This window comes from Danio aesculapii, chromosome 7 (genome assembly GCF_903798145.1).
Source record: "Danio aesculapii chromosome 7, fDanAes4.1, whole genome shotgun sequence".
NCBI lineage: Eukaryota > Metazoa > Chordata > Actinopteri > Cypriniformes > Danionidae > Danio > Danio aesculapii.
Window position 1 is genome coordinate 16199906 of NC_079441.1, and position 26387 is coordinate 16226292.

Consider the following 26387-nt stretch of genomic DNA (forward strand, 5'->3'; position numbering starts at 1 on the left):
ATCATCTCAATTCTCAAATTATTTTCTTAAATATATATTGTAAATAATGTTTGAAACAAGTAATGTTTAGTATGTTTTAAATAAATTGGCAAGATGCCCTTAAGACTTTTTATTCGCTATAAAAGCATGGCATTTTTTTAATGATCTACATGTTAATGAGACTGATATAACCCTTGATGGCTGCTCATTATTTTAAAATCGTGTATGCTAATTTTACTAATTAGTGAAATTAGTTTCACTAATGCTTTTTCTAATTTGTTAGTTCTTCAAATAGGTTGTAAACACACAAGTAGGCTTAGCTCAGCAATTTTTTAACTGAAAGGTACAAAGCATTCATTTTAATAGTTATAAATATATATAATTAAATAAATATATAAACGTGACCCCCAACAAAACCAGTCTTATGTTGCATGAGCATATTTTTGGCTATAGCCAAGAATACACATATTTAATGCTAAAAATAATTAGAATATTAAGTTAAAATAGTGTTCTATGGGGACATTTTGTAAAAATTTGTTCGTAATGTAAATATATCAAAAGATAGTTTATGATTAGACAACTTTAAAGATAATTTTCTCTGTATTTTGATTTTTGGAACGCTCAGATTCAAGATTTTCAAACAGTTATATTTCAGCCAAATATTCTCCTGTCATAACAAACCATAAATGTAAAGCTTATTTATTCAGCTTTCAGATTAAGTAAAAATCTCAGTATCAAAAAAACGTATCCTTATGACTTATCCCAAATTAGTTAAATATGATAACATCAATTAATAAGTGACATTCTTCATTTTTAATGTTCACTCAACGCTTGATGAGTTAACTTATCCACTTTGTTTAGCTATACAAGTTGACTCCAGGCCATGTGAAAGTCATTTGTTTTGCGTGATGTGCTCTATGAATGTTAGAGATTATTGTACATCATCATAAACTAATGTAAGCAGGATTATATAATGGCATTGCTCTATTCTGCACATTTTACTCTCAGACAGCATTACCCGTGGACCAGCCCGTGCTCTCAGACGACAGATTGCAGCGGATTGCGACGCAGAACCGCTCAATCCAAAAGACTCGGATTCTAAAATCCGAATTCAAAGACTAATAATTCGAATTTTACTCTCAACGTAATCGCACAACGCCGATTTCTCACGCACGCGCACGCAAGACATTCACTCTAGATGACATATGGGAAGTCGGACTACACTTCTTAATAATAATAATAATAATAATAATAATAATAATAATAATAATAATAATAATAACGACTTTATGAAGGGTCAATAAGTGCAACACTTTTATTATTTCGTTTAATATGCATATGGATTTATATTGCATAACGTTATCACACTAAAACATTGATATTCATCAGAATCAACAATGTAATTGTATTCCGACAGAACGACATTATTTGAGATGCTCTTATTTATTTATACTGAGCCATATTCACAGCAGCCTATCAGGCCTGGGAAGTACACAAGGGATTCCACAGAAAATAAATAGGCTGCATTTAATTAATTTCATAGGCTATGCATATAATATCATTTAAATTATACTTACTATAATAATAATTTACAACACTTTAAATACATCTGATAGAACAAACTGTACAGCCCATCTAGATATGGCACTCATATAAGAAGATGAATAATAATTTAAAAAGGGAACACATTTCAGTGTCACAAACACCACAAGCAAAAACAACTATCCAAATACGCACCTGATGATGTTAAAGACTCCTGCCTCGAAAATCCTTGGTTTGTCAATCCCCGTGTGGCCTTAAAATAGGGCGTCGTGCTGTTATTTCACTCGCGGTGTTAAACTGGATGGCACGCGCATCACGTCGTGTGGTTTGCATTGCCACACTCCGTTGTCATCAGTTTCACGGAAGACAGCGCGGATCTTTAATCCAGGAGAAGAGTGTTTTCACAGCCTAGTCCAGACACTCCGTTGTCACGCCCATCTCTCCCTCGCAGTACTCTGCCGTTAAAGAAATCCGAGAACGGGTTTTGCCCTCGCCCACATCATGCGCCTCTGCGGTTGGTCAGGGTGCCACGACACGCGTAGACCCCGCCTCCGGATGCGAATTTGCGAATCCTAATATGGAATGGTGCTTATTAATATTCATGAGTTTGATCTTCGCTATTGGACAACGTCAACAGAAGGTTGTTAATATTTAAATACAGCGTGTCGCCATTGGAGGCGTAATTAATATTAATAAACCAAGCGTAGGCTTCGTGATTTCACCTCAGGATGGCGTTCGTGGGGTTGGCACCGTTACATACGCGCACGGTGACGCTCGGGCGAGGGATCTGACAGCCCGTGGGATCCTCCGCATTTTACACATTTAGGGATACACATGTGGCACAGCAGCAGTCCTTAATCAGAATCAGAATCAGAAAGAGGTTTATTGCCAGGTATGTTTACACATATGAGGAATTTGTTTTCGTGACAGCTTCTACAGTGCAACAGAATTACAGAGACAGGATAAAAACAGATAATAAATATATTTTAAAAATCGTTGTGACATGCTACCTATACGAATTGACAAGTGTATGCACAGGTAGACTATACTATATACAACATTATATGTGCAACTGTTATGTGCAAATTGGCATGTAAAGTATGTTATTAAATAAGTGGACAGTGCTCAGCATAACTGAGTAGACCCCATTTTGAAAATGAAGATGTTTGTCAATTTCTCAATGAAATGTGTTTTGGTGCATTTAAACACAACAGATTTATTAAACAGATATATTTATTAAAATAATATTTTAGTCAGCAAACATATTTAGAAATTCAAAGGTATTACAATTAAATTTAAGCAAAATATATTTTAAAAATTACAGCCTACAAAATTTCAACTAAATTTTTCTTTTTTTTTCCCTTTTTTTTTGCTTCTCTTGATTTTTTCCTCTTTTTAAAATTTGTATTTAATATTTTTCTATAACATGTAAATTTGGCTGTACTGCTTTTTGGATGGTTATCGTAAGTTATTTTGTTAGATAAGCTCCAGATTTGGCATCAGTACTGACTAAACTAATGTATATGCACAAAAATAATATTGCAAAGCTCCCTTTTAAAATATGAATGTGAGGGGTGCACTTATATATGCTGAGCACTGTATGTGTGTATAAAAGGTAGTGATGTTTGTTTCACAATTACTATCATAAAGTGTTCATGAGATGGATTGCCTCGGGGTAGAAACTGTTTCTGTAACAACTGTAACAGTATTGTATACAGTATAGTAGGATATTTTATCGACAGCTCTTTAGTAGGGACGGTTCACCTAAAAATAAAAATAAAAAATCTGTCATCATTTATTCACCATTTATTTGTACCAAACCTGTCAGTATTTCCTTCTTCTGTTAAATACAAAAATAAGAAATTTTGATGAAAGTTGGAAACATGTAAACATTTACAGCCATAGTATATATTTTTGCTACTATGTTTTCAGCTTTCTTCAAAATACCTTATTTTGTGTTCAGCAGAAAACAGAAACTCAGACAGGATTCATAGCGAAGTTTGAGTAAATGATGATGGATTTTCAGTTCTGGGTGAAATACCCCTTTAAGACGACAACTACTCTATTCAGCCTGAGTCAGTTATATAAGGGACATTCTACCAGAGACCAGTTTTGTTAAGCTAAAGGCTGTTATTTAGAAAAAAAAATACTTTAGAAATAGCTAAGTTTAAGTTGTTATCATTCACATCAATCAATTAAAAACATGAAATTATAAATAAATTCTACAATTAAATACTACTGATATATAATACAAATACATTTACAGTTGTCCCCATGTTTCTGCCAGTCCTGTCACATTTGCATTACATTTAACATAAAACGCGTGCAATACACATTTAAGGTTATAAGTCGGAAGTGACATCTTTTGATGGAGAAGAAGCTGACAGTGATCAAGGATGTGTTCTATTATTGAATTGTATAATTTTTATGTTTGTTTTGTATGATTTTTTTTGAAGACGACAAGCTTAAGTCAGGCCCTGTCACATTTTTTAGAAGTGAAAATGTACGTTTCTGGTAGAATGTCCCATAAAAGACATTTCTCAACCCATATATAATGACTAACTATAAACAGAATAAAAAAGAGCTAATAAATAATAGCACTTGTTAATACAGAATTATGTTTTAATGGAAATCAAATGAAAAGACAGAAAACCTATTTTGCATAGGTCTGCACTCAAAATGATGGGTAAAAACAACCCAAAATGGGTTATTAAAAAAGATTTTTTGGGGTCTATCTATCTATCTATCTATCTATCTATCTATCTATCTATCTATCTATCTATCTATCTATCTATCTATCTGTCTGTCTGTCTGTCTGTCTGTCTGTCTGTCTGTCTGTCTGTCCGTCCGTCCGTCCGTCCGTCCGTCCGTCCGTCCGTCCGTCCGTCCGTCCGTCCGTCTGTCTGTCTGTAGAATTTTGAGGAAATAAATTAATTTAATCCATTTTGGAATAAGACAGTAACATAAAACAAAAAATCCTATCATCTGTCTGTCTGTCCGTCCGTCTCTCTGTGTGTGGGCAGATCTATGTAGAATAGTGGTAGGAAGAACGTGTTGCAAGCCCTAGAAATTGTGAAATTTCAGACCAAATCAAGGATAAACAGCTTAGGACAGCTAACATTAGATTATTTTACACACAGAAGGAGCACATGTCTATAATCTATATCCAGATGAAAATATTCTGTGTCTTTAACATGAATTGTACTCTGATCTTAGATTTATCATTCGTTTTACTTAATTCAAATTTAAGTTATTAAAAAAAGAAAAAAAGAGAAATAATTTATTATTGATTTTGTTTTTATTATGAGGTAAATATTTTATTATAAATGGCGTAACCTAAAACCCAACTCTGGGCATTTTCAAACAGCCCTTAAAGTTTATTTAGACTCAACAAAGTTTAAAAAAATTAAAATATATAGATACTTTTTTCTTTCCATAAATATTTACAGTATAAATGCAGTACACAAAACTAATGAGTTGAATTTGATATTTTGAAATATATAAATTTTAACAATTAAAAAGAAAAAAGATCTTATTGCAACCATAAACTGCAGCCACAATATAATATTTGCAGTGTATCGGTGGGTCGTTATGTGTTTCACAAATAGTCCGTCGTTTTCCTTCTCCCTGTTCAACATACGGTGCACCATCATCAACTGTCATGAGTTGTGAATGGAAATATGGGCCAGAAGGATCGTCTCAGGTTGATGGCGTCATTCTCTGGCGCCAAAACAGTCTCCTCTCAGCTTCTTCCCAGAGTACCTCCATTGTGGACGTTCACACTTCTATAGGATAAAAACAAAACCACGCGTGTGGTGTTTAATGTGTGATCCACACCTGCGATTTCTTAGCGCGTCTAGTGGATTTTAGCCCCTGTTGGTGTCGCCATGAACGACGAAGATGATTCGATGCCAAGTTTTCATTCAGAACAACTAACGTTACATGCTAATGTGGCGTCGGTTCCTGATGGACTTTGCTGGGTGTCAATTCTATCCTGTCTGCTGCTTGCGTGCTCATATGTTGGAAGTTTATACGTCTGGAAAAGCGATTTACCAAGGTATATTTCGAAGTCTTTGGCTGTGTTACAAAACCCAGTGAGCTCCCTACCTAGACAGCAAATTGGTAAACACAACGTTCGATTTGACGCTTACGTATCGTCGTTTGAAAATCGACGTTGTTAATTAACAGTAGTATTTGTGAATAGTGTTTGAATCTAATGTTTAAGAGCGTTTTGAATAGGCACACTCTAAAACGTTTAACGAGAAAAAAAAGCTTAACGTGGCTTAATGTACCTAAACTACTTTTAAAAGAGGAAACCCAATTCCATAGATAAAGTGAAAAACATCACGTTTTCTCCCCATTAAAGTCCATTATAAGAAAAAAGCTTAATGTGTCTGGCTGACAAAGGAGACATCCAAACATGCAGTGTTGGTGGTCCTCCATGAGCGTGGTTTAGAAACACTGGCTTAATTTACCTTAACAACAAGCAGGGAAAATACAATTTCTAACAAATTTTACTCATGACAAACACTTTCTGATGTCAAAATAATGAGCTCTAATTTGTAGTGAGTGAAAATTTTCATGTCGTGTTTTAAGTCCATTTTAAAAGGAAAAGGCTTAACATGGCTTGATGTACCTCAAGTTGGGCACACCAAAATCTAGCAAATTTTACTTGTGATTTAACATTAACTACTAGCAAAAGATCAAGCCCTATTTCTGTGGATGAAGTGAACAATGTCACGTTAAGCGTTTTATCCCCACTGAAGTCCATTATAAGAGCTTTATGTGGTTTAATTTAACTTAACATCTGGAGATTTTATTTTAGTGTATCAAGTAAAGAATATCACTTTAAGCATTCTTCCTATAGACCATTTTGAGGTATGTAAACGAAAACAATGTTCTCAACATATATTCTGTTTTACATTTTTAATTTCTATAGCTTCTGAGAATCCAAAAAGAGCCACATATTGATAAATAATGTTATGACAACTGTTTTAACATCAAGGTATGAGTGAATTGCCTCTTGCTACAGTTATGAAATAGTTTGACAACAAGCAGGAAATGTTCATGGGCCAATGACATGACCAAATTGAAATGGTCTACAGAAGTCCATTTTAAGGAAACAGCTTAATGTACCTTAACCCAGACCAGGGAAACCCAAATTTTTGTCAACTTTACTTGTGATTAACACTAACTATTGTCAAAAGAACAGGCGCTAATTCCATAGATGAAGTGAACCATCACGTTAAGTGTGTTGTCCCCCATTGAAGTCCATAATAAGGAAAGCCTTAACGTAACTTTACAACAACCGAGGGAAACCAAATGTTAAAAGGCTGTTCATAAAATCAGATTTTATTTATAATAGATTAACCCTTGCTGTCATAAGAATGTGCTTGTGAATGTCATTGACATCCCCACAACAACATGGGGGGGGGGGGATTCTTGACACAATATTATTGACTTTAGCTGTGGAAACGGGGCTCATTCTTTTGCTAGTAGTTAGTGCTAACAAATCAAATTTGATAGAAATAAAAACATTTTTTTGCTTGATGTTAAGGTACATTAAGTCACGTTAAGCTTTTTTCTTATGATTAACTTCAATGGGGTAGAAAATGCTTAACATTAGGTTTTTCACTTTATCTATGGAATTGGGGCTCGCTCTTTTTAAAGTAGTTAGGGTTAATTACAAGTAAAGTTTGACAGAAATTTGAGTTTCTCTGGTTGCTGTTTTGGTACATTAAGCCACGTTAAGCTTTTTTGTCCTTTTTGAATTGAACGTTCAAATAACATGTCATTTTCTATTTCTTTTTCTATTTCTCTGTAATTTTATCTGTTAATTTTTTGCCAATACCTTTTAACTGAATATGAGAGTAGAAAATTTATAACATTCATTTTGTTATTGAGGTAAAGTTGGTTTTATATTTGCACATTCGTTCAGTGACAGCTTGTGACATGCTCCCTACAATGTTTACCATGGTACTTTGAATATTGGGCCTGAAATCACATGCAAGTATGACTTCAAAACAACATTAGCACTATTTATTTGACTGTGAACAATGTTGTACTTTGATAGCTATTGGCTGCCAATATTATTTCACTAATTAGAATTTACAAAAAATGTTTTGGTGAAATTACATTATTAAGGAAAATGTCCAAATGTGTGAATATAAAACCAACTTTACCTCAATCATTTTGTTACGTGAAACATTTGATGGTGCCACTAAGGAATTCATTATACAACTTTGCTTGTTTCTGTGGTTGTTTGTATGAACAGGGATCATCCTGCAGTGATAAAGAGGCGCTTCACCAGTGTACTGATTGTATCTGCTCTTTCTCCAGTGTTTGTGTGGGCATGGAAAGACTTTACAGGCATCCAGGTAGTTTACTGCAACAACTCCTGTGTTTTGTTTATTGTATGTATTTATTATGGTCCCTGACAGTAATAGTTCACCCCAGTAAATAAAAATGTACTCACTATCACATTGACACAAAAGCAGATACTTTGAAGAATCTTTGAAACCTGTATCTATTGACATTCATAGTAGGAAATACAAACACTATGAAGTCAGTGGTTAAACATCAGGGTGTCTGCAGGGTCTTTAAAAGCCTTACATTTCAAAAACTAAATTTTAGGCCGTACATAATCGCACATTTACTGAAATATTGTTTTGTAGGTCTTAAATCATTTTAAACGGGTATTAATTTTTCATGTCTATGTACATCTAGTCTATTGGTCCGACACACATCCAATCACCAACAATCCATCGCAGTAGAACTTTTATCAATTATTTACAACTATTTACCAGTATGGTTTAATTATATTCCTCTCCATGTATTTATGGCTACCTGGTGAGGATACATACACCATACACCAGGTGTGCATACAATTAGTTTATTAAAGTCTTAAAAACTTGTCAATTGAAAAAAAAATGTTATGTTGAAAAAAGTACATGTATACAACTAGAGATTGCTTGTTTTGACACATTATTTAAAATATGTGGCTAAGAAAGAACAAAATTAGACTTTTATTTTAATGAAGCAAGTAAAAATCTATTCCACTGGTCTAACCAGGCTATTAGTAAACAAATCTTAGTGTTTAGCCACGTGTAAGTCTGAAATTGCATTCACAATGGACTTAAACAGGCATTAAATAGTTTTACGACAGCACCGAGGACAGCATTGTTTTAAAGAATTGTGAGACTGGACAAATTAATCATATTGATAAAAATCTGCATCATGCAGTCTTGTTTAAAATAAAATGTTATGTATTGGTTAACTTTATTGGATGGAGAAACCGACTTAATGGGATGTGTTTGATTTCTTCTTTAGCCTGGTCCCTCTCTGTTTGCCCTTATGGGGATCCGTTTGGAGGGGTTAATTCCTGCTATCATTCTACCATTGCTACTGACCATGGTAAGTAAAAGTCGGAAAACAATTGTTTTTCTAAAACCTAAACCAAGTTTGTTTTAAATTCAAGATTTTCAGACACCTTTAGTTTGCAGTTAATCTTTTTAGTGGATTCCTTATCTGGCAGATTTTTGTTATATTTTTATGTTTTTATGTCAGGTGCTGTTTCTGGGACCTCTGATACAGTTAGCCATGGATTGCCCATGGGGGTTCATTGATGGGATTAAAGTTGTAGTTGGTAAGTAGCATTTTTTTCTCTTTCAGTCAATCTCTATATATCTATGTTGGGATTTATTAGTGAGCAGTCCTAAAACGCGTCTTCAAAACCAAAGTATCAAAGTATGTCATTTTTGTGTACTTTACAACCCCATAAACTATTGTTCTTAAACAGATTATGATGGCATTTAGCCAAAGCATGTAGGAGTTGAATATTTATCTTTTCAATAAATGGTGCAATACTAAGTCTTCATGCTATGCAAGAGAAATAAACTTGACTGGTCTTTAATGCTGAAAAGAATCAAATTTGCTTCTCAGTTGGTGGATCTGCTCTTTAGTGGATTATCTTTAACAGTGACATTAGTATTGAACTCCATTTTTTTGATCTCAACACCAAAGTTCTGCTACTATTCTGCTGCTTGCCTGAAAAATTCAATATATAATTTATCCACAAAGTGTGCAGCTTTTGTCACTGCAGTGTATCTTAAAGGGCTTGTTTACTTACTAAGTAAAGTATACTTTTATACTTAACCTTTACTTGAATATCCTTTTTCCTAAAGGTGTATTTGCTGACTTAATTACTAAGATCAGTCTTGTACAGCCAGGGAGAGTATTGTCGGTCTGACAGCCAAGTTGGGTCAAAGCTAGGGATGTTGCGATGAGGTTTTTTGCAGCCGATACAGAGTACAGATTCCTTGTCATGGTGATCGGCTGATACTGAGTACCGATTCTAATGCTTTATAATGCATTAAAGACATTTTCCCTCTAAATATGAAGCTTAAGAGATCTTGCCTAACCTTAGAGAATAAATGAAGGATGCTGCTTATAATTCTTTAAGCACGTCTCTTATAACCATTTAAGTGTGAATGTGTCATGGCCAGAAGCAGCTTTACAGAAAATAATTAATTCATTCATTCAATTTACTCTGGCTTAGTCTCTTATTTAGCAGGAGTCTCCACAGTGAATGAACCACCACAGAAAATAATAAAATAATATACAGGAGCACACGTGGGTCTTCATCCTGAGAGTGTTTCGTATGCGATTCAGAGAGCAGAAATTTGTAGTCGCGCAATCATGCAGAGACAGAAATGACATGCTGTTGAGTAAATATGATATTACATATTTAGCTTGTTTATTAAAGGAAGTTGTGGTCTGGCATTATATAGAAAATAATATTAACTTGACTTCAAGGGGGGCGGGGAAAGCCATCAGGGCGCCCCTTTAATATAATGGCAGGGGAAACACTGGGCTTTGACAACATTGAATAAAGCACTATAGACTTGCTTCAGTGTGAGTGTTGTTGTAAAAGTGATTACTCTGTTATGTCTTTGCAGACCCATGTTTCTGGAGTCTGTGTCTGAGCGACATGCGCTGGCTGAGGAACCAGGTTGTGGCACCGCTGACGGAGGAGCTGGTTTTTCGGGCATGCATGCTTCCTATGCTTGTGCCCTGTGCCGGCCCCTCCACTGCAATCTTCACATGCCCACTGTTCTTTGGTGTTGGTGAGTGGTGACTCGGAGTGTGCAATATTTATTGTTAGGGTTGTGACATTATGACAATATACTAAATTATTTGTAAAATGATTCACCTGTGATTTTTTTTTTTTTTTTTTTTTTTTTTTTTTTTTTTTTTTTTCCCTTTTGATTAAATGATTAACAGCAAGTAAATCTTGATAGTGTTTCCTATTATATTTTTTCTTCTGGAACAAGTCTTGTTTTTTTAGTTTAGCTTTTTATGGTCGTTATTAATTATTAGCCCCAATTGGAATTTTTTCAAAACCCACTGTTGTCCAATGGCTTAACTATTTAAAGCAACATGCCTAGAAAGTACAATGTTTACATCTGGTATTTTATTCTGAAATAATTTATGTTGGGTCTGTAGTCACTATTTTAGACTATGTTTAGTGTTTAATATTTCATTAATATTGATTTAATTTATTTTGGATTCATTTATATATTCTTCATTAAAAATTTTCCCACAAATTCTAAATAAATTGAGTAAGATAATCACATATGAATTGGTCAATTTTTGAGTATATACTTTAAAACAGAGATGCCCAAACTAGGGCTCGTGGGCCAAAGTTGGCCACTGGTAACTTTTGATTCCCATCTGAGAAGAGAGTGAGAATGATGGGAAGAGTTGGAGCGAATGCCTTTAAAAGAGATCATTATATCTAGTTTAACGTAACCTTTTTTGTTTGTTTGTTTTATTGCTATACTACAAAAAAGCTAGCTGAAATTAAATGTTTCAGTTACATGTTTGTAAATAAATCAGATTTTTAAAAATGTAAAAATACTGCCGCTCGACGGATAGAGGACAATGCAGAAGACATAGGCTACCAAATCAAAGCAAAAACAGGAGCAGCTTGACTAATGTTACATTATTCTGTTATAAAAGTGATTGTTTTTAACTGTAATAAGTTCATTATAAAATCAAAACATATGTACTGCGTTAGTTAATATAAAGCAATGTGTTCTAGTTATTTTTCTGTATTAAATAAATTAGGAAATTACCCATGGCAACTTTAATGGATAAGAGTTTGGTATATTTAGCTTATATTTAGTATATTTAGCATAAGAAAAAGTTTGGGCACCCCTGCTTTAAAAGGTAAAAAAGGAATTTTTATAAGGTCAATATATTTATTCATTTTGTTTTCTGCCATTTATTAATCAGGGGTCGCCACTGCGGAGTGAACCGCCAACTTATCCAGCATATGTTATATGCAGCGGATGCTCTTCCAGCCGCAACTCAACACTGGGAAACACCCATACACTCTTGCATTCACACACATATATACGGCCAATTTATGCCGTATTTACACCATATTCAATTCACCTACAGTATAGCACATGTCTTTGGACTGTGGGGGAAACCGGAGCACCCGGAGGAAACCCATGTGAACACAGGAAGAAAAATGCAGACATAAACAAGAAACTCCACACAGAAATGCCAACTGACTTAGCCAGGGCTCGAACCAGCGATCATATAGCTGTGAGGCGATCATGCTCACTATTGTTTTTATTTAATTTACAGACAAAAATACTATAACAATTGTGATTAATATTGGCATCATAATATGAAAGTTTTAATTATTTTCTTTGATAATAAATATTGTTCTGATATATTTCTTCAGAGCTATGGGTTTGTAAAGATCTTTTAACAATGCCAAGTGCACTATCCTTAAAAAAAGTTGAAGGTGAACACAATTACAGACTTGTTATTGTATGGCTGTAAAAATGCTTATTTGGTTTTTAAGGAACTTAGGCTGTTATGAACTATTACGCACCCTTTATTTCTGGTGGTGTGTGTGTGTGTATATATGTGTATATGTATGTATATGTATATGTATATATGTGTATATGTATATATGTATACATATACATATGTATGTATGTGTGTATATATATATATATATATATATATATATATATATATATATATATATATATATATATATATATATATATATATATATATATATATATATATATATATATATATGTATATATATATGTATATAATGATATAAACGTAAGGTGATATATCTATGTATAAAATTTAATATAATGAATTTATAAGACCACCCAGAGTATGTGTTTTTCAAATACAATTTAGTATGAAACTGATGAATCATGATGCATTTATAAACAAGACATTGTGAATTTAAATTTCATGCTGACTAAAGTCTAATAAAGGTTACTGCAATAATAGCAAATACTGGACGATTCGACAAAGGGATCTCGAGGGATGTATTTGTGGACACTCAGCACTACTTAGATACCTGCTAATTGGTAACCTGAGCATTTCAAACGATTCCTGCAAAATTATTCCACTCATTTATTACATTCGGAAACTCCCCTGTATTGATGTGTTTACATGACTAACCACTGAAGAAAAAATGACAACTGTTTAGAGTTTCATACACATTGCTTTGTAGACCATTATTGTAACAGATCCCTTTTTTTCTTCCTCTGTGTCTCTCTTTGTGTGTGTGTGTGTGACTGCTGCAGCTCATTTTCACCATGTAATTGAGCTCCTGCGGTTCAGACAGGGCACTGTCTCAGGGATTTTCCTCTCTGCAGGTAACCGAGTCATTAGTTTACTGTCATCCTTATTGTGAGTAGTGCCGCCCGTGAGACGTAATTACTCATGTCTGTGTTTGTTTGTGTCCTTTTCAGTGTTCCAGTTCTCCTACACTGCAGTATTTGGAGCTTACACAGCCTTTATTTTCATCAGGACAGGTGTATATGTGTTTTGTGTCTTACAGTAATGAGGCTTAATTGACTTAAGGTGTAAAATATACAAATTAATTATGCATAATTAGATGCAACATAGAGTGCGAGATGTCTGTATATCAGCACTGGTGGGAGGCTTAGGCTTAGTATATATTGCAATAATTGGATAGTTTTAAAATAGAAAAAATAGACACTAAAAAAGAATCATATTTTATATTGAGAAATTGGGAAGAAATTCTGCTGGGAACTATTTGTTGTATTGCCTTTTTTAACCAATATTTGTAGCACTTTACAATAAGGTTCATTAGTTTAGTTAATTTTAACACTGTTAATGCATTAACTAATATTAAAAATGGAATGTGTTTGTTACTGTATTTACAGTATAAAGCTGTTTATTTTAGTTCATATTGACTTTGTTCAAATAATTAATATTTACAAACGCATTATTAAAATCGAAATTTGTATTTGTTAATGTTTAATTTAATATTAATGTGGTAACAAGGAACCTTGTTGAAAAAGTGTTATCAAAATGTCATTGTGTCCAGACCTCATGTTGATGATTGTTATTGTTGTTTATTAATTAGAATTACAGACATACAGTTGTTTAATAGAAAGTTATGATATTGAGGGAGTAATGTTTAAATGTAATGTAATTAATATTACATTGAAACTAAAAAGCCTTGGCTAACACTTATGATGAGAGAATAGTCACTATTAATAGTTACTTATTTGCATGTTACTAGCATAAGGGTAGAGATGGCAAAAGTACACAAATCCTTTAATCAAGTAGAAGTACATATAATCATGTTTAAAACGACTCTGGTAAAAGTTGAAGTACTGATTACACCTTTGTAGTCAAGTAAAGAAGTACAGCCTCAAAATGTACTTAAATAAAAAGTACCCATTACTACTACATGTTTTAGTTTCACTAGGTAGGTAAATATCCGGGTTCCCCCAATGTTTCATTATCCTGATGCAAACTCACAGCGTTCATCATGTAGTTTTGCGCCTGGTAGATCAAAAACAACAGCTGCCATTCATATTCATACACTCTAAAAATAATTCTGTAGGCCTGTATATCTTTATAAATAATGTCTTACATTTTACACTGAATTCTGTCCTAAATATATTTAATTTTTTTAATTTTATATTTGAATATTTTTTATTGACTATATTGAAAATAAATTTTCTTTTGCGCTTCTGTTAATACATTTATTCTATGCTAAAAGCTACATATACAGGTGTGACTACAACCTACAAAACATGTGCATGATCTCATATTCCCGTGAGGAACTTTTGCATTAAATTTATATTCATGAATTGCCCAGCATGGTTACCTTTTTTGTTGTAAAACATTTGATAAAAAAATTTATTGAAGATTAACATGCCTATATGTAGAATCATAAAGTCAATAAAAAACTGTTAAACAGCATAAATTCTGTATTAGGAAATATGAAGTAATCTGAAATAAACCTCAATGCATATAGTTTTTATAAAGAATTTGATTGTTTTAGTACTAAATGTACAAATCTTTACTAAAAAGCACTTTTTTCTTGATATTAGATTGAAAGTCCAGAGAAAGCCCGTGCAGTATGATCAGACCTGGACAAATGACTGTTTACCTTAAGCATTTACATGCCATATTTTTTAGAACTGGAATGTGTCTCTCTTGTTTACCTGAGATCTGATCAAGCAAAATGTGTCTTATTACCGTGTGAACTGGACAGCATCAGTCATGTTAAATTCGCCGTCTCCCTGTCTAATCTGCGTATTCATCCTTGCCTTTCTCATAGTAATCTTCATAAACTAGCCTACTTAGCCTACGGTGCATCAGAGCCTTGGTTGAAAAAGCCACGCACTGAAGCATACAGGCGCGCTCTGATTGAAATAGTCTGACTGTATCAAAAAGGCTGTTAAATTGCATAATGACATGAAATAGTGATCACGCCACCAAACACTTGAAAAGCAAAGTAACGAGCCCGATTAAAAAATTTAAGGAGAAGAAAGAATAGATATTTGTGTAAATATGTAAAGAGTACATAGTAAAAGTAAAAAGTAGTCAAAAAATAAATAAATAGTGGAGTAAAGTACTGATAGCAGAAAAGTCTACTTATGTACAGTAATGAAGTATTTGTACTTCGTTACTTCCCTTCTCTGCATATGGGCTGTTTATTAGTATTTATAAAACTTAAACAACGACCACCTTACTTGATATTTATAATCTGTAATTAGAAGTTGGTTGAGGGAAAACTCTTTATTACCAGGCATTTATTTATTTATTGTAATGTATTTTTAGTTTCTTGAGTAAAATGTAATTGAATCAGATTTGAAACATCAATCAAACAAATTTTTGTTTTCTTTTTCTCTTTTCACCAGGTCATTTGGTGGGTCCTGTGCTGTGCCATTCCTTCTGCAACTACATGGGTTTTCCCGCTCTCAGCACGGCCCTGGATCACTCACAGCGCCTCACCATCCTTTCCTTCTACCTACTGGGGGTCATCCTCTTCCTCCTCCTCATCTTCCCCATGACCGACCCGCTCTTCTACGGCCTGCCCACACCCGTCTGCACCCTGACCTCCACGCCTGGCTCCATCTGCTCCTGATCCATCTATACCTCCATCCTGCGTTTCACCAGCTCCTTCTCTCCAGCCATTTAAACAGGAGTGGCTGTTTTGCTGCTAGTTTCACCAGGTGAGCGAGGGACAGCTGGAGAACAGGTATGAAAATTCACAGCCTCCGTGAGGTGTGTGGAAAAACTCGGTGTATGCAAAACATGGCCATTTTTTTGTTTTTCAACCATTCAGCCGATGTTGCATTATAAAGTGACTTTAGCTAAGAGCCAGGCCTACGTTTGATGAAGAAGTTTATTATACGTGTCTGCATGTTTAAATGACAATATTGTCAGTGTGTTTTTCGGAGCTAGGGATAAAGATCAGACACTATTACGGGTTTCCCAGAAAGATTTATTCACAGAAATGTGCATTGCTAAAATGCAAAAGTGTCCTGTGGTGATATTATAATCTTGCTCACACACACCTTTCCTGTTTGGCCTGGTGCCCTTACTTGAAAACAGCATTCATATTTACAGATATTACAATCTTTTTGGTTCTTTTAGTCTTGATTTTATTGTTTAGAAGTCTCGTCGTTCAATTAAAAAATATGCTTTCTAGGTAAAAGTCAGTAGGTACGCTGGTGAAGCAATAGATCTAGACCTATTAGAATAACAAGATAAAAATTTAGTAAGTGTGTATCATAGGTGTTTACTGGATCACGGTTGATCCGTGATTCGTACGCATCACAACCCGGTTCGGAACATGCGTGACCTGCGGATTATAAATTTTTTTAACTTGTAGATTAATCCTAAATTTGTAACGATCGCAGAGAGATCGCCTCTCGCATCATTCAAATCACAAAAGCATTTAAGGCTTTCTGTAAAATATAATGATGACGTAAGAAGTTGTGGTTGGTTATTCAGGATGTGGTGGGTTTCTGTCACTACTTGTTTAGCCTGCATCAATTCATTCAGTGTAAGCTGCACGATTAATCATTAAAAGATTGGGATCTCAACACCCACACAACCTATTTTAAAAATGATGGTGATTTGTAAATGTTTATTAATTCTTCAAATCACTGCATTTAAATCTGTGTTCAAATATCAAGAAAGAGATTCAATTTTTAGTCTTTTGAGTTAGTTATAAAGTTACAAACAGTCAAATATCACAGCAGTACACGAATAACAGTTTATAGTTTAGATGAAACCACTGAAGTTTATGGTAAGGATTAAAATCACCATAATGTGCTCATAAATGAAAGTTGTAGGAAGCAATTGCATTATTTAACCAGTAGGTGGCAACAACCAACTTGCAAAAATGTGCCACTGAATAATTCTTGAGAAATGACACATCTAGCAATGAAACATGAAGTTTAATGAATAACTAATTGAATCATTCATTGAAAATGAGACTAAAAATAAATATGAATTGTACAAATTATAATGTTAGATTTATCAGCAACAGCAGTACTTACAGTGAAATTTTCACAGTACTGAATATTTTACAATTTATTTATTTCTTCGTTTTATTTTTAATAAAATTACAGGTTCTAATGTCTGTTTATTAAAACCAGAAGTTTCTTGCAGTACAATTTTTTGTATTAAATGGTAATCGCATGACATTTGTCTCCTCCCCTTCTGGGCTGATCCAAAAAAATGGTCCAATCTGTGACTAAAAATCCATAATGTGATCCGAACCGTGAGATTTGTGATCCGTTACACCACTAGTGTATCAGAAGTTGAACAATTTTCCTGAACACAGCTTTGTGTGTAAGTTATTATATAGATTTACAGCCTCATGCACAACATTTCAGATTGTGAGGTATTTTTGATGATTTGGTTAAAATGAGCTATTTTTAATAATAATAATAAAAAAACATTAAATTAATTTCTGTTTATACGGAGTAGTTGTACTTTTTGTAACTGCAGGATATTCAGTGATATATTTTGACCAATGGCATTTCAGTCATATTTAATGCAGCGCTACAGACATCCTTTTTACATCAGCATAGAAAGTTCTTTAATTGTTAATCAAGTTTAGCAGCACGTGATGTCATTAAGGCAGAATGGACTGTTGCGGAATTTGTAACACTTTCTATTTATGACATCAGCGGATTGTCATATTTCACAACATTGAAACTACCTATTTTAGAGAAAAAACATACCTTTAGTTCTCTGACAGACATTTGAAATCCAAATGCTATGTTTTTGTGATCTTTTCTATATTGCAAACGACATAGTGACAGGTCTCATGAATTTTTACACGGGTTTCCACTGATCTGCATGCTGCTACACTGCTGACATATGGATGTTCGGTTGAGGATTGATAAAAAACACACCCAATACAACTCGCATAACTGCTTATAACAATAGTTCACATTAAAAAATAAATAAACACCTGTGATCATTTAGTCACCCACATGGCGTTCTGTGAACCACACACAAAAAGAGATGTTAGTCAGAATATTCAAGTTTATTATTATTTCGCAGTCTAAACGTGAACAATTTAAGTTCATAGAACTTTCTTGTATTCCACCCAGTTATGTGTTTCGAATATTCAAATATTTAAATTGAGCTCAATTGATACATTTACATAATATTACCTTTGTTTTTTAATAAATAAAAAAAATAGGGAGAACAAAATGAGGGTGAGGTAAATGATTTGTTTTTAATTGTCATTATTACTTAATATTTTTGCATCCACTATCTCTTTAAGTTAGCGAATGTGGCTTGCTGTGCAAAAAAAGAGACTGCTTGCTGCAGAACATTTTATGCCATGTACATATTTTTGGTTTTATTTTCAATAAATGTGAAAGCAGAGTATATATATAAATGAAAAGAGAGTATACAGAACTGTCATCTATTTAATATATTGGCAATGGCTTGCCCTGATTCTCATTTATGTGTAGATCGTAGATCTGTGTTGTGAGAGACCATGCAAAGTAAACCTTTCAAAGCAATAGTCTCACAAACAGGCTCAATTCAGGGATTTTCCATCCAGTGCCATATAAGAACTTCGTTTTGGATGTTTCTTTCATTCGATCCTGAAATGATTTCTTATTTGGCACTCTACAAAGACAGCAGCGATGTTTAACATCACTTGAACAGCCAAAGTTATGGTAGTAATTTATCGCAACTTGTCCGAGTTACATAAGTGATCTGGTTTACTAGCTTCTAGTATTGAAAGAAGTTTGTGTTTTAAGTGTGCCATAGTGTATATGACTGTAATATTAACTTGTTTACGCTGCACTGAATGCTGCTGTAGTTGAGTTGCTCATGCGCCTTGGGCTTACAGTTGACAGAGGGCGCCAGAGGACCATAGATGTGTGTTTCCGTGTGTTCTGTTGTTTTCATGATTAAGAACGAAGCAGTCACCTAGTGTTTTCATTAAAACTGCGATCCGTTTTGCCTATTTAATCTTGCTAATCGATTATGTTATAAAATGATGCATAAATTATTCCCTGGTACTCAAAGTACTTGTTGAAGAATGTAAACTGTTCTTTTGTATATATAGGAATTGACCTATTGTTCTAGGTTTATTTGAATCCTTAGATGCTTTAACAACAAATCGATTCCACTTTGATATTGTTTAATGAAAGCCGCTTAACATTTAATCTACAAACATCTTGGTATCTGTTTTCATATATTTTAGGCAGTTGTACTTTCTTTTCCATTAGGATCGAGTTTCTCATTAACTACTAGTGTTTATTCTTTAGGTGCCCTTTTAAAATATACCTGTAATTCATTATACACTTGTACTTATTATTTAAAAATAGTACTTCTTTTTGTTAGATACCAGCAGCTTGTATTCATATACACACCATTACTTAATTCATTAGTAACTGTTCAGATATGTTCCATTAGAACTAATGATAAAATTTTTTTGTTGGGATCTCAACTATTCAGTTTTGACTAGTATGTATTTCAGCTATTATATTTATTATTAGTTCATTAGGTACTAGATCTCTTGTATAACTAGTAAAAACTGATTTGTTAGTCTTCTTTTGTTGTTTTGGCTGGTCAAGACAGCCACAGCAATTTCAATTAAAAAAGTCTTATCAATGCTAGTAAATCATAAACATACTATTTTATATATATATATATATATATATATATATATATATATATATATATATATATATATATATATATATATATATATATATATATATAAAATGCTAATAAGTGCTAATCAGTATGTTTCAAGGGTACTAGTGTCCGTTTAATAGTTACAAGTGTCTAAATAAGTACACTGTAAAACCCAGCAGTCAACTTTATCAAATGAAATGAGTGTAGTTAACTCAAAATTGACTGAAAGTAAATTCTACTCATTTGAAAAGAGTTTTGAACTCAGTGTTGAAGGTAATAAGTTAATTAAATACCTCATTCAACTTAAATGGAGTAAGCTCACAGTACTCGTATTGATTAGTTTTTTTTTTAACTCAAATGGTTTGTAGCAATTGGTTTCCTCAAATGGTTTGAGTTGCCTTAACTTATTAGGTTTTACAGTACTCAGTTGGTTTAAGTTCTCTTCACTTACCGGGTTTTACTTTGCTCAAATTGCTTCATTTACTCAAACGGATTAAGTTCACAGTACTCATTAGGATTAGTTTTTAAACTTAAATGGTTTGTTGCAATCGGTTTCCTCAAATGGTTTGAGTTAACTTATTACCTTAACTTATTGGGTTTTACAGTGTAATATGTAATAAATTTTAAGTTGTATGTTATGAAAACTTGTAATAAGTATGAGTGTATAATAAGTACTTATTTATCTAATAGGATAAGTGTAAAATAAGTACTAGGGATGCTCCGATCGATCAGCTGGAGATTGGTATTGGCCGATAAGCACATTTAATGACACGATTGGTACTTGCTAATCTGGTTGATCTCATGAACTGATCGCAAGTGTTTGTGTTAGCTGAAGATAAACAAAATATTTAAATCACCTTGATTGTATTTAGGCTTTTTTACACATAAGAACTGAAAGTTCTGTGTTTTTGACAATATTGAAAGTTCACTTTACTACTTGCACTAAACAGTAGTTTATAGGCCTATTTCCTTTTAGTAAAGAAGTATTGGATTTATAGGTGTGCATTTTAACTTCTTATCCATCAAATTTGCGCTCCAAATGTTTTCTTGATTCAGACTTGTTGAATTCTTCTTCCATCATTTGCAATGTTAACAAATTGCATTGTTTGTCATTTTTCTTACCATTTAAAAAAAAAATCTGTAATCATCGGTTTGGAAAAGTCAGGGTTTTAAAAAACGTCAAAATTTTCTGCTATACCGTTCCTATGATATATGTAAAAAAATTTATTATGTTTTTTAAAAGTGTTTTAGGAAAACAGTATCTCCAGCAGAGAAGATATCCAAAAATGTCATTTTAAATTGTAAAGAAATCTGTGTTTTAGAAACAAATAATGACAGCAGATGTGTTCAGATGGGGAAAAAAGTTATTGTTTTTTTTTTTACCCAGACATTTGAAAAGAATATATTTTAGAGCAGTAATCGCAATACCGTGAAACCGTGATATTTTTATGTAAGGGTATCGTACCCTCAGAATCTTATACCGGCCCATGCCTAATCTGTGCTATAGGGTTGTAATTCAAATTATAAAGAAAATCGTCAGAAATACTATATTTTACATGTTATAATAGGTAATTCATAATTTCCTTAATATTGAAAAAAGTATTATTTGCACGTCACTTCACCTAAAATTTATTCATTCTTTTTGTTTATTTTGTAGATATCTGAGCAACAAAAAATACGTTAAAATAAAGACACAAATTATACCGAATTAAATTTGTTTCAAAAAGAGCATTATTCCAAAAAAATTGAACAATATGAAGTGGTCAAAAATGTTTTCTTTTGGGTTTTTCATCTATTGTTTTTTTTTTTCAGTCTTATCAGATAACAATCCAAAGTAGTTCAAAATTTCACTTTGTTAGTCGTTCTTTTTAAGAGATTGTCATTGTTGTTGTAGCTACTAAATCATATTGAGATGAACAGAAATTAACCGATTGCGTTTGAAACGTCAGAAAACGTGCAACCATAAAGGGCTCCACAGACTATTAAAATAAAATGGTCTATTGTTGCAAAAATGTGTAAGCATTTTAGTGACTTTGCCTCATCCAACATTATCTATTGTAAATGACAGTACTACCAATTACAAAGTACAGCGGCACCGCCAGTATTTTGGAGCCATAGTATCTTGATACTACCATAGTACCGGTAAACCATGCAACCCTACTGTGCTGTCTTTTATTTGCTGTAAAGCTGCTTCTGACCATAATATGTTCATACCTAAATGGTTATAAGAGATGTGTTTAACTTAAAGCATCAGAATTGGTACTTTACATCAGCTGCAAATATCCTGATCGGAGCATCCCTAATAAGTAGGCTACTAGTATCTATTAACAAATAGGTTATCTATTAAAAAGTAGGTTAAAACGTACTAGTCCCAAATCAATAACTACTAGTATAAGTAAGTGATTAGTAAGTAGATAGTAGGTACTGTCATCTAATGAATGAGTACTAGTGTCTAATAAATAAAACCTAAACTAGTACCTAAAGAATAAGCACCAGTAGCCAACATTTGAGTACTAGAATAGATGTTTGTGTCCAAAAAAGTTCTAGTTACAGAAAATAGATACTAGTGTGGTTAATAGGCAAAATTGTAGGGAGAAGTTTGCCATAACAGGTGCTCGATTAATTACTGGATTTTTAGTATAAAAGAATGCATGGTATTGAAATGTATGTCAGGAGCTTGATGCTTGTAGCTCATTTCAACTCAGTAGTTTCTTTCCAATACCTTTCTTTTTTTTTCTTTCATTTATTTTCCAAGAAAGTTTCAACTTTTTTTTTCTTCTTAAAAGCATCTTTCATTTTTCTGTGTGTGCTTTTCTTAATCTAGTTTGTTGCAAGCAGAACATTAGCACCCTGGGCGGGCTTGTGTTTGGATGCTTTAAACATCATATTTCCAGAAATAAGGAGCAATAGACGTTTAAATCTATTTTTGCAATTGTGAAAAGTAGCTATTTTAGCTCATCGAGGCGTCATCTGAAGACATGTAATGTATAGTATTTGAGAATTGCTACACAGGTGAATTCAAATAGACCGGTTTGGTGATTTACAAACGAGTCTGATGTTTATACTGAGAGCTATATTTTATAATCGAATCTATTTTGGTGACTCTGAGAATATCGTGCATGCTAATCGTTTTTTGACAAACGTACAATGCAATTTTCTGCAATTCACAGATGGACAAATGTTTTATGACAATCTTTCAATCCACTCTGCAAAACTCTTCCGTTTGTAAATAAATTAAAGTGTTTTTTTTTAAACGCCTCAAGCTGGAGTTGTGTTTTTCTTTCCATCGTTATTTCTGTATCTCTTCAGAGGTGACGTACTGTGCAATTTCTACACCGCCAAGTGGAAATTGCCTCCTAAACAGGTAAACTTGCTCTGCTTGGTTGAACAGCAGGTTGATGGATGGCTCAGGCCAATGCATTATTTTTAAAGCACCACCGTGTTTACTTTTCAGAGTGATTTCTATTTGTCATTGCATTTTGGACTAGCATGCAGTGAAGATTTAAACATGTATCAACATACAGTTTTAAAAATGTAATTGCAATTTTTTGCTTTGGAGCATATTATATCTTACAATTGCCTATATTTTGTAGCTGATTCACCAACACAATGAATTTAAAATGAAACAAACTAGATGTGCTTTAACTGCAAACTGTCAGCTTTAATTTAAGGGTATATACATTCAAATCAGGTGAACGCTGTAGAAATTGCAACAGTTCGCATATGTGCCTCCCACTTGTTAAGGGTCCAGAAGTAATTGGACAATTGACTTCCAAGCTATTCTATGGCCAGGTGTGTTATTCCCTCATTATCCCAATTACAATGAGCATATAAAAGGTCCAGAGTTCATTTCACGTGTGCTATTTGCATTTAGAATCTGTTGTTGTCAACTCTTAAGATGGGATCCAAAGAGCTGTCACTATCAGTCAAGCAAGCCATCATTAGGCTGAAAAAAACAAAACAAACCCATCAGAGAGATAGCAAAAACATTAGGCATGGTCAAAACAACTGTTTGGAACATTCCTAAAAAGAAAGATCACACCAGTGAACTCTTTTGCAACACCAAAAGACCCGGAAGACCATGGAAAACAACTGTGCTGGGCAACCAAAGAATTCTTTCACTGGTGAAGAAAGCACCTTTCACAACAGTTGGTCTGATCAAGAACACTCTCCAGGAAGTGGGTGTATGTGTGTCAAAGTCAACAATCAAGAGAAGACTACACCAGAGTGAATATAGATGGTTCACCTCAAAATGTAAACCATTGGTGAGCCTCAAAAACCGGAAGGCCAGATTAGAGTTCTAAAAAAAGCATTGACAATGCTGGAACAACAACATATGGACAGATGAGATAAAGGTCAACTTGTACCAGAGTGATGTGAAGGTAATAGTATGGAGACGGAAAGGAACTGCTTATGATCCTAAGCAGTGAAGCATGGTGGTGGTAGTGTCATGGTGTGGGCATGTATGGCTGCCAATGGAACTGGTTATCTTGTATTTATTGATGATGTGGCTGTTGACAAAAGCAGCAGGATGAATTCTGAAGTGTTTCAGGCAATGTTTTCTGCTCATATTAAGCCAAATACTTTAAAACTCATTGCACAGCGCTTCGCAGTGCAGATGGACAATGACGCAAAGCATACTGCAAAAGCAACCAAAGAGTTTTTGAAGGGAAAGAAGTGGAATGTTGTGCAATGGCCAATTCAGTCACCTGAGCTGAATTTGATTGAGCATGTGTTTCAGTTGCTAAAGACAAAACTGAAGTTCAAATGCCCCAAGAACAAGCAGGAACTGAAGGCAGTTGCTGTAGAGGCCAGGCAGAACACCACCAGCAATGAAACCCAGCGTCTGGTGATGTTTATGCGTTGCAGTCTGCAGTTAAAGCACATCTTGTCCGTTTAATTGTTGGTGTATAGAGCCAAAAATGTTACAATTGTGTCGATGTCCAAATATTATATACCTTTATAAATTTATGAATATATATATATATATATATATATATATATATATATATATATATATATATATATATATATATATATAAATTGCTTGCTGGGTCTGATCTTTTGGTGTTTCGTTTAATGAACATATTATAAAATATCTGGGTGTTCGCATAGCTTGCTTACCTTGGGTTCACATGTAGACAGTGTTTGTTCTCCTGTACAGCAGCGATGGTTTTTTTTTTTTTACAGAGAGTAAGAGGTTTTGCGGTACAGCAAAAATTTATGTTTTTATTTTACAATGCTATGATTGAAAGCATAATACGCTATGGATTTACTGTGTGGTATAGAAGCATTACACTTCAATCTACAGCTAAGCTCGGATGGCTGGTGAAGACAGCCATGAGAATCCTTGGGAAACCGAAATACCGATCCTTACAATCTCGCTGTGTAATCAGTTTGGGATAAAGCTATTAAAATATTAGCTGCAGTTTCTTTTGTAAGTATGAGTTACTGCCTTCTGGTCGATGATACAGGTTGCCTGTGTGCAGATACAATGATTTTAAGAAATCTTTTTTTACCTACATCAATTCGATTTTTAATATGTAATATTTGTGTCGATGATTGAATGTTTGTGTTTTGATGTCTGTTTTTTGTTGGTAGCAGAGGTGAGGATTCAAAAGCAGATTTATTTATGGATAGTCAGGCAGGCAAGGTTAATTCAGGAGCAAACGTTAGCATAAGGGAAGTCCAAAAAAGTAATTGTAGTCACTGCGGAAGAAGTCAAGGCAGCCAGCAAAACAACAAAAACAATAAATAAAAAGGGGTCGAAAACATGACAAGACGACATTGGAAAATGCTTTGTAATGCACACTGGGGAAACAAGACTCAGCAGCAGATTTGTGTGTGTGATGTATGTGTGTATGAATGCATGTATGTATGTATATATAGTCTAGTTAATCAGTCATGATGAGCATCAGCTGTGAGTGTGTAATCAAGAGGTGATCTGTAACAGGTGTGTGACTGCAGTACATGATGGGATTTGTAGTTGGTTAAAATGATGGGGAGTATTCTCAGCCTGATCCCACGAGAAAACGTAAATATTTTGCTTTTTGTCAGTTTAGTGGCTAATACGTAGGAATTCATATGAGTTTAGTCATACGAAATTGTACGATTTTAAAAAGGAGGTGTGGCACCTAACCCCACCACTAAACCCAACCGTCATTGGGGGATGAGCAAATCGTACTAAAATGTACGTAGATGTATTAGGCACTAAATCAAAAAGTTACGAATTGCTGTGAGATTGTGTTGGTATTTTCCAGTGATCCGCGAGGGCTACATGGCTGGTGATCATAACACCAAACATATACAGTCAAAACCAAATTAATACATGTGGCGCATTCGCATGCACGATCTCAGTCAGAAAAACG

At 33.8% G+C, this 26387-nt stretch overlaps 2 protein-coding genes across 2 annotated transcripts in view; one reads left to right on the top strand and one right to left on the bottom strand.

Moving 5' to 3' along the window:
* peli3 (pellino E3 ubiquitin protein ligase family member 3) overlaps window positions 1-1995 on the bottom strand; it is a 46822-nt gene extending 44827 nt beyond the window's left edge. The window contains exon 1 of the mRNA XM_056461130.1: window positions 1717-1995. The gene's annotated coding sequence lies outside the window, so the exon portion shown is untranslated. The remainder of the gene's footprint in view (window positions 1-1716) is intronic.
* A 3261-nt stretch (window positions 1996-5256) lies between these two features.
* rce1a (Ras converting CAAX endopeptidase 1a) lies at window positions 5257-19973 on the top strand. The gene is made up of 8 exons (XM_056461131.1): window positions 5257-5578; window positions 7796-7898; window positions 8851-8934; window positions 9088-9166; window positions 10479-10646; window positions 13155-13226; window positions 13323-13385; window positions 15756-19973. Exons 1-8 carry the CDS (start codon window positions 5409-5411, stop codon window positions 15980-15982), a joined length of 966 nt encoding a protein of 321 aa, XP_056317106.1. The 5' UTR covers window positions 5257-5408; the 3' UTR covers window positions 15983-19973.
* Window positions 19974-26387: the final 6414 nt, after the last annotated feature.